Source organism: Nelusetta ayraudi, unplaced genomic scaffold, assembly GCF_046127955.1.
Source record: "Nelusetta ayraudi isolate G7.1 ecotype Tasmania unplaced genomic scaffold, CSIRO-AGI_Nayr_v1 ptg000075l, whole genome shotgun sequence".
NCBI classification, from domain to species: domain Eukaryota; kingdom Metazoa; phylum Chordata; class Actinopteri; order Tetraodontiformes; family Monacanthidae; genus Nelusetta; species Nelusetta ayraudi.
The window spans coordinates 937,501-950,311 of record NW_027466125.1 but is presented as its reverse complement, the minus strand read 5'-3'; the positions used below and the strand labels follow the sequence as shown (position 1 = coordinate 950,311).

General features: G+C 42.5%; 1 protein-coding gene across 1 annotated transcript in view; it reads right to left on the bottom strand.

The window, feature by feature from the left end:
* Positions 1-2,452: 2,452 nt before the first annotated feature.
* The window catches only part of aff2 (AF4/FMR2 family, member 2), an 88,163-nt gene continuing 77,804 nt past the window's right edge, over positions 2,453-12,811 (bottom strand). Inside the window, exons 19-26 of the mRNA XM_076043392.1 lie at positions 12,663-12,799; positions 11,096-11,159; positions 9,832-9,968; positions 7,441-7,512; positions 6,555-6,648; positions 5,353-5,405; positions 3,463-3,707; positions 2,453-3,235 (exon numbers count right to left, since the gene is read on the bottom strand). Coding sequence (XP_075899507.1) covers positions 3,114-3,235; positions 3,463-3,707; positions 5,353-5,405; positions 6,555-6,648; positions 7,441-7,512; positions 9,832-9,968; positions 11,096-11,159; positions 12,663-12,799 — 924 coding nt within the window. The 3' untranslated portion in view covers positions 2,453-3,113. The remainder of the gene's footprint in view (positions 3,236-3,462; positions 3,708-5,352; positions 5,406-6,554; positions 6,649-7,440; positions 7,513-9,831; positions 9,969-11,095; positions 11,160-12,662; positions 12,800-12,811) is intronic.

Here is a 12,811-nt window from a genome sequence, read left to right as displayed (position 1 = left end):
GCTTCCCGTGAAGTCACTAATGGCGATGCAACGCTATGGACATTGTACAGCATATTGTTGGATAAGTATATTGTAAAATAAACAAAAACAAAAAAAACAAAAACAAGGACCATTGTGTAAAAAAAAATAAAGAAAGAAATGAACGCTGACCGTACAGTAACATCACCGTTTTCACCATAAAACTGAACAACATCAAACACCATTGATTTGGACTGATCAACATTGTGCATCAACTATTGGTCTGAAACTGAACATGGAACAGAGAGCATTGTGGGATTTTGTTTTGTCCAAAGCCGGGGGAGTTAATTGGTTCATTGGGAAAATTTGGCTCTATATCAAAAAAAAAAAAAAGAAAAAAGAAAAGAAAAGAAAAACAACACTATTAAAAGTGTAACTGTTTCACAACCCCTTGATATTTTTCAATTGTAAACATTTTCTGGTAAAACAATGAAAGGTAAAAAAAAAAGTGAGCGTATTCTGAAAAAAAAAAACCCAACATTTTGTTGAAATCAGTCCATTTACTTTTGCATGACACAAAGTAAATATCCGCAGTCAATCAGTTTAGCTTAGCTTAGCGCTGGAACCTCTGGCAAATGGCTTGTAAAAAAAAATCTTCAGGATCCTTAGATTTTTACATTTCTAGGATTGTAACACTCGAGCCAGACGTAGAAAACTAGCGACATCTTTAGCTAACAACAGCTGCTTTGTGTTGCAATTCACGTAACAAGCTTGTTGTTATTGTTGTTCATAATCGTAATAATAATGCCAATGAAACGTTACAGGTTAAAAAAAAAAACACAACAAAAATGTCCAATTCATTTGACACAATCTGCAAACAACCTGCTGTGTTTTTAAAATAACATTTAGTTTTTAGTTACCTAGCTTTCAAAGATAACAACGAGGCAAATTCTCCCAACCCCTGCTAATGCTAAGCTAAGATGACAGACTGTCGCCTCTCTCTTTGGCATACACCAAATTGGGAAAAAAACAGCAACAAAAAAACCTCAATACTGAATAAAAAAAGTCAAACTTTTCCTGCTAAGTCGACACGTTATTACCGTGATCCGACCGACAGCCTCTCTGTGCTTTGGAAGCGGCTCTCAGTACCAAATGTACAACATCCACCTTGCCAATGGCTCTCACTGCAAGATGAAGTGTTTTCTTCTCTGTGGATGCCAGCAGTTCCTGGTCTGAAGTTTTCATTTATTGCATGCAATGTTTAACATTTTCCAGGCATTTCAGACAAAACCCACACTTGTTCAAATTATCCAGAAATTCAAAACAAAACAACAAGAGAATAGAATAAAATTAAATAAAAAACAGCAAATGATGTAACTTGGACACGCTAAAGCACACAATTTATTTTCTTAAAGCCAAACCCTGGTGTCGTCATAAACACCAGTAAAAAGCTTGTGGAAACATTTGATTTTACGAAAAACAATCTCATATTTATACCAATATGGTATGGAAAAATCATTTAGATTAATTCTTTGTTCTTAAATAAATAGAGCAAATCCCACCGGACACAAATAGAGGCACTTGAGTTTCTTTTTTTTTTCTTTTTTTCTTCTTGTCAAAGTGAAAATTACTTCACACATCCGCATTGTCTTCCATACACATTCAGTGATGGTCGAATGATCCAAAACTTAAAAAACAAACAAACAAAAAAACTCTTCATGCTTCATGTGCTGGATTTAAACACCAAAAGATTAAAAAAAAAAAAAAAAAAAAAAAAATCCTGACTGTTGATCTGAACAGCGAACTGTATGTACAAACAGAGAAAACGCCTCACACGGGGAACCACTGGATCAGATCCGTTTTGGTGCCGTGTAAACGCAGTCACACTGCCTTCACACGGACACAACACACACACACACACACACACACACACACACACACACACACAGGTACATGCACGCACGCACACACACACACACACATACTCTCTCTCTCTCGTGCACACTTTAACTTACTCGCTTGCACTGAATCGTTCACAACTTAGATAATTAGAAACGAAAAAAACAAACAAACAAACAAAAAAATCACACAAAGACTTTTCCTCCAGAGTCACAGTCATGGTCCTGCCAGGAGGGGGCGGTTTGGGGCTGGGGGCGGGGCTTGTGATTTCAATAGTACTTGATCATTAGCTGTACACGTATACAGACCAACAAGACGACACAACAAACGTTTGGAAAAAAGGACCACAAGGCTTCCCAGCAGGAAAGTGACTTGATCCCCTTCAGGGCTCATGCAGACAGGATTGTTGTATTTTTTTTGTCACTGAGGTAAAAAAACGAACAAAAACAAAAACTGAAGTGAGATTTTCACCCTGTTTACTTGATCTGCATGCCCCTCCCGTCACCTCTCAGAGTCACATTTATTCTGGACATTCATTTGCTTTCCTCCCCCCCCCCCCCCACACACACACACACCTTCCCTTCCCCCACTGGGACAAGGACAGCAGTGCTAGCAAAACTAGCCTAGTGAAGCTACAACTGCACTTTGCTTTGACGCTAACGACCGCTAACGTGAACCGTTCAATCCGCGGTGCGACGGAGGGGGAATTACAACCTCAGTCCTGTTAAATTACTGAGAAGCAGCATCACTGAGAGACACTCGGGGTCAGAGGACGAACCCCAGTCTGTCTCAAGGACCCGGGGCATTTCTTATCTGAACGGGACGCTGCTCCGACCAGATCAATGACGGGATTAAACTCAGCCAACGGGTCAAACCAACACCACTGGCAGCAGAGAAAAACTGCAACCTACCTTCTTCATTTAGGCCACTTTCATCACACTAGAACGTCTCACATATTTAAAAAAAAAAATAAATAAAAATTAAAACAACAACAAACAAAAACAAACAACCTTGGTAAAAAAAATGCTTCTCACATCATCAATCCTTTTTTTTTTTTTTGAACACTGTTAAAATGTTGCCTCATTGAAGAAATACTGCAGTGTCAGCTGAAGTGATCAGACTTGGTGAGAGTCGAGTCAGATCACAGTGGAAACAGAAGCCGTTTCTGTCTTGGTTCTGGTCTCACTGGTTCCCGCCCACTGGCTCTGGTTCCCAGCTGTGGGTTGAGATTGGAGTGATGGCAGCCGTCCAGTCTGTCAGAGCAGGTGGGCCTCCAGGCGGAGCCAGTGGAGGCCCTGCCGCACGTAGCGGACCAGCTCCGTCATGCTGCTCTGCTGGTTGAGTGGCTCCAGGGTCGAGTCCAACTCCTGGAAGAACTCTGGAGAGGGACGACAGGAAGTGAGGGACACAGGAAGTGAGAGTCAGTTTCATGAGAATTGACTGGTCGTTTCAACAGAGAGGCACTAATTGACGAGGCCATCAGGACTACAGTGTTGCCAATGCCCCAAGTGGAGAAAAGTAGCTACTGGGTAGTTAACAGGATAGCTAACGTGATAGAAAACCATTTGTAGAAAACTGTGCACCAATTCATCGTCCACTTCCTACCGAGGCTGTCGGAGGCAAGTCGCTCCGCCGTCTCCCAGTGCTCGTAGCTGCGCAGGATGTTGTTGGTGATGTTGACGTGACTGGCGGCCATGTGGTGGATCCGCTGGGGGATGGCCACGCTTCCCGAAGAGCTCTGGGAGCTTCCGGAACCACCGCCACCTGCTGTTCCACCAGCTCCTCCTCCTCCTCCACCACCACCGGCTGGCGAAGGGCTGAGTGACAGTGGAGACGGAGTTCCATTCACCCTGCAGGAGACACACTGAGAGTCAGTCGTATGGAAGAGTAACAAAGAACAATTAAACAGAAAAAACCCACCCAATTAATCCAAAACAATTAGGCAAAAGTGCAAAAGAGAATGAAAAACATGCTAACATGAAAAGAAACATGCTAACTCCTTTTAGATTTCCAAAGGCTCATTTCAGCTAGCTTACTGAAATTTCAACAAGTGCAACAGAATAGAATGAAAAATTATTGATCCCACATTGTGGACATTTGAACATTTACAGCTGCATGTACAGTGTATACAGTGCCAAGATAAGAAAATAAATACTTATACAAAGTAAAATAGAATAGTTGTTAAGAAAGGAAAGCAAATCATTACATCGATACGGACAGTTGGATCATTCACATTTTATTTACATAACATTGAATAAATTGGTCAGTCGCTGTCAGATTTTTACAACCAATCAGCTTCCTTACAGGCAGACTGCTGCCGGGTTCCCATAAAAAAATAAAAAAACACACCACCAAAGAAGAAGACAAAGACATTAGGCTTCATGTCCTTTTATGTCTCATTGCTCGGGTTGTGTGTTTTTCTTTACTAATTATGTCTTACAGCAGGTTTTATGTCTTTTGTGTCTCTTTGCTCTTTGTCTATATTGGGTTTTATGCTTCTTGTAGCACTTTGAGATTTCTTAATATAAAGTGCAATATAAATAAATTAAATATAATTGCTTCTGCTTTGACGGCTGATCTACTGCTTCCGGGTGTCATTTCAAGCAAATACCACTGAGACTTTTTTTTTTGCGATTTAGATTTTTTTTGTGGCAATTTAGGTATTTTTGTCTACTGTATCTAGTCTGTAAGTATTTCTCTTTTCATTATTTACAGTATTTTGTTTTGCCCAGGGGGCCTTGTTGCACGCTAGCACATGACACAAAGACCAAAGGTTCCTTTTTTGTTTGTGGCCTAATTGAACGGTCACAGCCACTACTCATCTCTGTAACTGTAACGTCTCTCCGTTGTTTTTGATTTTTGAACAATGGCATTCAGCACAACAACACAGGCAATGAGAGGGCACAGCATCATTCCTGGAGGCTAACGCCAACGCTAAAGGTCACAACGCTTCCCCCCGGAACGTCGGTTCTGGCAGTGATGTAACGTCTGTGATGTGGCCTTAACCCCTGCTGACCCGTCCTCGTCCCTGCTGCGTGTGTACACGCGCACACATGCACACACGCGCACACACACACACACACACACACACATACACACACACACACACACACACACACACACACACACACACACACACACACACACACACAGACAGAACCCCAGTCTTGTTGTGCAGCGTCAGAGCTGTCCAAATTCATTAGCTTCACATCCGCAGCTCCCCCCCACATCACCCCATCTATCATCTCCCCCCCCCCACCCCCCTTCTTTCCTCCTCACATCTACAACAAATCAATGCCTTTATTTGCTTCCTGAGGGGTTTGTGTGAGGAAGTGGCTGTCAGGGAATGGCCGGGTGTTTTGCAGCAAAGCCTTGCTGAATTATAAATTCTCAATTTTCTCCAGAGGAGGGGTGTGTGTGTGTGTGTGTGTGTGTGTGTGTGTGTGTGTGTGTGTGTGTGTGCGTGTGTGCGTACGTGCGTGTGTTTGCACTCACTTTCCGTTGGTCCTCCAGGGAGAGGGCGCTTGGTGGGAACTCTTGGCTGAATTCTGGGTCACAAAAAAAATAAAATTTAACCGAGATGAGATGTTTTCCACGCTGCTGAAGAAGAGACGGAACGGAACGACGGCGCCTCCTGCTGTTAACACATGAGCCATGAGTCATCAGTCGTCTCGCTTTGAATCTCAGCGATTAAAACTGAGTGCTGAGTGCATTTTCACCAAATGTTAACTCATGACATTCCATAAATCATGTAAATGAATATGAACTGAATTTTAAATGAATCAAAAATTTTAAATCAAAGGGATGATTGGTGCAAAATTGAAATTCAGCCAATGGCTGACAGATGTCTCTGTGTTGGCTCTCAAGTCCAGGCAAGCAAAATAAAATCAGCCCCAAAACAAACAGGAGGCGCCGTTTTTTTTCCCGAAGGCAAAACTGGGTTCAAATAATATAATATAATGTAATACAACACAAACATCTCCGCCTTCTGGCTACACTGCCCCCTAGCTGGAGGGCTGATAATGTACAGTTTAATGTTTTATTCCAGGAATGTGTCATTCGAGCCTCCAATCAAGACCGGCGATGCCTGAAGTTCAAAGTTAGAGGAGGCGGAGCACAGCTAGAAGAGCTAGCGCAGCTAGCACAGCTAGCACAGTGCTTGTGTGCAGCACCATCAATCCACTGCCATGGTGAATTAAAAAGGCTCCGAAATGCAGAATAATGACGCCTGGATGGAGGAACTGGGCCACGTTTCTCTTTCACAAGCAAATGCCTGAACTGATCCCAGTCATTTCTGTCTCCTCGTCACTCTGTGTGCACAGTCTGAACACACACACACACACACACACGCACACACAAGACGCACACAGAGACGTCCAATCCCGCCAGCGCGGAGCTGTGATAACGACGTCCTCGCTAATAAATGAAACTAAACACAATTAATCAAAACAAGCACATTAAAGACGAACAATCCCCTGTGATGATTGATGGGGCTAATTAATACATTAATATCAAAGAGAAAAGAACGGATTCTAGTATTGCCATGCAAAATTAATGTGCAGACACCATGAAAATTAATATGAAATGTTGTAATTAGCCTTTCATGTTTTTCCCCAGCGCAGAGGGAGAAAACGGGAGCGGGGAAGGAAATAAGGAGCGTGTCCAAGTGTGTGTGTGTGTGTGTGTGTGTGCTTTACCTTGAAGTACTCGATGAGTGAGCGCGAGTACTTGACAGCGTGGTCTTTCTTCAGACGGAACATCCGCAGATACAGCAGAGACAGACAGCGGTTACTATGGAAACAAAACCATCAGGAGTCAGATGGAAATTTCCCCTTTTGAAAAGAAAAAAAAAATCATATTAAATGAACGAATGAATAAATAAATAAAAGCCAGAAAGCTCATGTCATATGAGTCTCAGGTTATCAGCGCAAAAAAAAAAGAAGAAGAAAAACAAAACATGAAATCATTTTCAGAAATAATGCTAAAAACTCGTCTGCCAGTGAGCTGGATGTTTATTAAGCAGGCAGAAAGAGATGAAGAAACACAGCTGAGGTTTTAGCAGACTGGATGATGGGCTGCTTTTTGGGTTTTTTATTAATAACTTCCCAATCTGACGTTCCCACTGAATATTGTAAAAAGCAACTTGAATTTATTTAATGGTTGAATATGTCCTCGCTCAAAATCCTCATTTGATTGGGGTTGTGTGATACTTTTTATGGGTTAGATAGACAGATAGAAACATCTTAATATTAAAAATGAAAATTATAAAATATATGTATGTATATATATGTGCGTCTATATGTATCTCCATACATGTATACATATATATACATATATAAAATACATATATGTATGTATATATATATATATGTATATATATACATATATATATATATATATATATATATATATATATATATATATATATATATATATATATATATATACATATATATATATGTATATATATATATGTATATATATATATATATATATATATATATATATATATATATATATATATATATATATGCAACCTTCTGGTGTTATCAGCCACGCACACACACGCACACAGACACTTACCACAGCACGGCCAGCTTCCTCTCAGCGGTGGAGGCCGAGTGGCTGGTGAAGTTCTTCAGTCTCATGGCATACCTGCAGGAACACACACACACACACACACACACATACTTAGGGGTAGATCCTCAAAAAAGGGCGGGCAGCGCTAAAATGCGGCGCATTTTGCGGCGGGATTGCGCCCACAATTTGCGCCACAGATGCGGGTATCCACAAAGGCTTTTGCGCTAATGACATGCAGGCGCAAACACGCCCCCGAATGCGGCACCTGAAACAGGTGCGAATGTTGCGGCCTGGCAACCTGAGAGCAGTTTGCGCCAAAGGTTGTTGGTGAGTGCGTGTGTTTGACAGCGAAACTCTGCTAGGATAAACACTCCTGTGCGCGCCTGGCATTACGATGCCTCCTTCGTCTTACCAAGACTGCTGCCATAATGGAAAGAAAGTCAAGACGCAAGACGTTAGTCACCAACACCTGAGTACCATTTGTATTTTTCATAGCCTATCTAAAATATTGGCATATATCACCGGAATCACCGTTTTTGGCGCTATTTACATGGATTTTCTGCCGCAAAAGCCGCGCAATCGCTTTGTGGATCTACCCCACAGTGTTTATTTCCAGGGCTGAATCAGTGGAGGAGCTGTTCACTGAGTCACTGAGTCACTTGATCAAGAGGACTCACAGGTAAAAAAGATGAATCACTCCTTGGGTTATTGATTTTAATTTTTATCTTTTCTTTCTCTTTTTCTATCTCTTTTTCTTAAACCCCCGAGGCCCCGGCTGTCCGCCCCATCGGCCCCCCCGCCGACCTGTTCTGATTGCCTGGCCAGGCTGCAGGTGAATCAGTCAAGATAAAAGTCAGCGGTGACAAGTGAGTCCGAGTCCAGGAGTTTAACCGTCGATCGATTCCTCCCCGGAAACCTTCTGTGTTCTTTATTACACTCCTTCATCAGCCGGGTCAAAGGTCAGAGAGAGAGCGAGAGAGAGAGAGAGAGAGAGAGAGAGAGAGAGAGAGAGAGAGAGCAAAAGGAGGGGTGTGTGGTGTGAAGGAACGCTGCAGCTCTTAAAATGCTCAGTTGTGTTGCTCAAAGGCACGTCAGCAGGACGGTCAGCTACGGTTTGCCGGTCAGCTACGGTCATGTGACCCAGCAGCACCAGGGTACGATAGTCAGAGTGAGGCTGGAGCCTTTTAAAGAGCAGCTCGCAGTGCAGCGGCGAGGTTGTGTGTTCGCTGCGTGGCGACGACAACAGCGACAACCACACGTTACAGCCTCGCACATTTCTGTGTGTGCTAACTGTTAGTTTAATGCTGTTGATCAGCATTTATTTCTCATGAAATAGTAAGAAAGAACAAAAATGACAATAATGATCGGGAGCAGTGATTAAAGCTGCACTATTCACGGCTAAGTTAAAAACCACATCCTGTTTTTATAGCAGGAAAGGTCAAAGGTCACCTGTTTTTTAGTTTACGAGCAAAACATAATCTTAGATTTGACTTCCTGTTCAATGAAATGACACAAAACGCAGAGGAGTGACACTAAAAACAAAACAACGCATGGAAATAACGGAAATGACACGCCCACTTCCTGTGACAGACACGCCCACTTCCTGCTTCCATGGCGGTCACAAGACTGCAATGTTGACGGACAGACAACCTGAGGAAGGTTTCATCGCTGAACCTAGGACTTGCCACCAGAAGGGGGCGCCAGTGAGAAACGTGAAAACGGTGCGCGAGGCTTCAGACGCCGCTGCGACGTCACAGACGGATAAACGATAAAGTTCTGGCATTTTTTTTCCTGAATGAGGAGCATTTAGGGCGTCCTCATCCATCCAGACAGGTGGGCTAACGCTAAAGGCTAACTATTATCGGGGGGTTGCAGCGCAGATCACGTGAGCTGAAGTGAAAAAACAGTTTCCGTGGAAACATTTAGCTGATTTTGAAAAAAACAGAGACAACTTTAAATGCCTCAAAGCCAACAAGGGATTAACAAGAATTGATGGTGAAATTTACAGGGAGCTGTTTTTTTTTTTCAAATTCTGCTCTGATCCCCCCCAAATTTTTTTCTAATGCGATAATTCTTCTTCTTCTTCTTCTTCTTCTTCTTCTTCTTCTTCTTCCTTTTTTTTCTTTTCTTCTTCTTCCTTTTTTTCTTCTTCTTCTACTTCTTCTTCTTCTTCCACATCAAAGGGTTCGCTTCGGGTGCTTTTTTGTTTTTGTTCACATCTCGTGACAAATTAAATTTTGATGCAGGATTAGAAAATAAATAAATAAATACATAGATAAAAAAATAATAATCTTGAAATAAATAATGAATTGGAAAGCGTGTTATGCCACTTCCTTTTCACAACACACACACACACACACACACAGTATACACAGAAACAGAGACATGCAGTACCTGATGAGCTCCACTGTCTCGGAGTACATGGTGTACGGGGACTTGGCCTCCAGGGGGTCTCGCTCCATCGCGTTTCCACACTCGATGAAGGAGAGGGCGCCGTCTGCGTAGTTCACCGCCTTGCCAAACTTGTCCATCTACACGGGGAGGGCGAGCGAGGACGAGTGGGGCGAGAGAGGGAGAGAGAGAGAGAGAGAGAGAGAGAGAGAGAGAGAGGGGGCGAGACGACCAGTAAATGTGAGCTAAGCAACAAACTAAACAAGACTCAATGAATCTCATTCCAGTGTTTGGGAGGGGGCGGGGTGGAATTATTATTTTGATGCTGTGCAATCTCGACGACATCTGGTTGCTCCTTGAATGCGCATCATCTTCACTGGAGGACAAATAAACTACACAACAGCAGCAGAGTCTTTGAAGTGAGAGCCCCGCTGCTGCAGTCCAGAGCACGACTGGATGTATCCTTCTAAATAGCGATAGCATCAACACCAAGGTGAGCGTCGATATATCGGATCGATACTTGCGTGTTGACATCTCAGATATCTGTGAGCAGCGGAGGGTAGTTTTTGTTGCATCGTCGACATCGTTAGGCTTTTATTTTGTTACATTGTGATTGTTTTTGTTATTTTGCACGAGTGACTTTTCGTACTTAAAATTAAAAGAATTTAAATGCTTCCTTTTTGTTAAACAACTTGGTGTAGCGAAAGGGAAAACTTATTTTTTTTTTAATTGCTTTGAATTGTAGTTAGTTAATTAAAAAAAAACAAAAAAAAACATGTTTCTTTGCCTCGTCTTTGTCCTGTGTTTTTTTATTTCACCATTCGCCACTTCCTTATAATCAACTAACAAGAGGCAAAGTAACAAAATTTTTAAATGATCATTATGTTTTACGAATAAAGAATCAATATTGGTATCGGTGATGCTCGCCCTGTATTTACTTGGTATCTGATCGATACCAAAACCCCCTGGTATCGCCCACACCTGGTCCAGTGTGGAGATGCCACGGATGTATTATCTATTAAGAACTGGATAACAGACTGGCAATACGGCAGTCCAGTGGCCACTCGAGGTACTGCATCCCAAAATGCCGAGTCGCCCCAAAAAAGCTTTTTAGACCCCATTAGACCCATTAAACAACAAAATGCCTGTAAAACAATGTGAGGCGCTGTATGTGTGTGTGTGTGTGTGTGTGTGTGTGTGTGTGTGTGTGTGTGTGTGTGTGTGTGTGTGCGTGTGCGCTAGAGGTCATGGTGCCACAAGTTCCTACCAGAGCATCGGCCTTGTGCTTGAGTCTCTTGGCCTCCTGCATGTAGAAGTCGGCAGTGTGGACTCTGGGGGAGACACACAGCGAGAGGAGAACATCAGCTCGACAACTCGACAACTCCCAGCTCCACAAAAAGTTTGGAAGGAAAGAAAAGAAAGGAAAAAAAAAGAAAAGAATAGAAAAGAAAAGAAAGAAAAAGAAAAGAAGAAAGAGCAGCATTTCGTTTCCATTTGCATAATGGTCGTGGACCAGCGGCAGGCTGCTTTGGTATACAAACCTCAGGCTGAGTGTAACCTGAGTACAACAGCACAACATGTTGTCTCATGAATTATGCAGCGGCCCTATGGGGGGAAATAAGCAACAAGATGCATCTTTTTTTTCTCTTTGCTGCTGCTGCTGTTACGCAAGCGGACCAGAGTTTAATGGACTTGGAGATATTTCCCCAAACTGCAATATACACTTGGAGTAACGTTCAGCTGGGGGCCGATGAAGCCGGACCGTCTCACTCTAAATGTTGCACATCTGTTTTTCTTTCAGCTCGCGCTGCACATTGTTGTTTTCTTAAAAATTGTCTTTTTTCTGCCGCTGTTTTTTTCTTCCAATTTTCAAGAAAATTAATCATTTTTAATTTTATGAAAAATTATCAACTGAACGTGAAACAAAACCAGGAGACGCTCTAAACTAACAGTGAGTCAGAGATTTAGAGTTGTAGCTACTGATTGTTTGCAATCACACAGAGCAGGCATGGGCAAACTACGGCCCGGGGGCCATTTGCGACCCGTAAAGCTTTTCATTCTGGGCCGCCGAACTTGAAGAAATTATATTACTAATAAGGTAGTAATAAAAAAGTTTACATTTTTTTCATTTCAATAATGAGCTGAATACCGAGGGGCTTCAAAGACACATTCTGTTGTAACACTTTGGTTCATTTTAAATTGACAGGCATGTCTAAAAAAACAACATATGCACAGCATATGCATACATACACGCACACACATATATATGTATGCATATATTTATATACATAGATTTATCCATATATGTGTATATATGTGTGTCTGTATATATATATTATATATGTATATACATATATGTGTATATATATGTATATGGGGGAGCTTCCGAGTTGTTGCCTCCCTGCTCCAAACGCTGTCTACATTTCTTCGACAAATCAAAAAAGTGTTGACATTGACCAATAATTCTACAACCGACTATTCCAAGCAGACGTCAGTGACGGCGCTGACTGATATTATGGGATGGTCGGCCTTCAGCAGCTGAACTCATCCTGGACTTTCACGTGTGAAATCTCAGCTGACTGCCTCCGCTGCTGCAGATCGTGACTCATCTGATCCACAAACACAAAGTTCTATATGACACTTTTCGAAAATATGGACTTCAGAAGTGATAATTAGCGACACTGAGTCTGAGTCGGTGGACTCGGGTACAATGTGGAGTCTGATAAAAGAGTCAGGAAAAAAAAAAGCACACATGTGAGTGAGTCACGCTGCTGCATGGGAAAAACTCCACAACTCCACTTTTCTTTGACTCTGTCTGACGAGTTTCCACCTACGTGTCTGCAAAGGAGAGTTTGGGCCTACGGGCCTCGCCGGGCTCCGTCACCGGTTCCAACCAGCCATCTGAGTCCGACTGTCCTCCGTTAGCGTGGTAGCCGTCTCCGCCGGGCTTCTCCGCCTGAGGATCCACTTCCTGCGACGACAA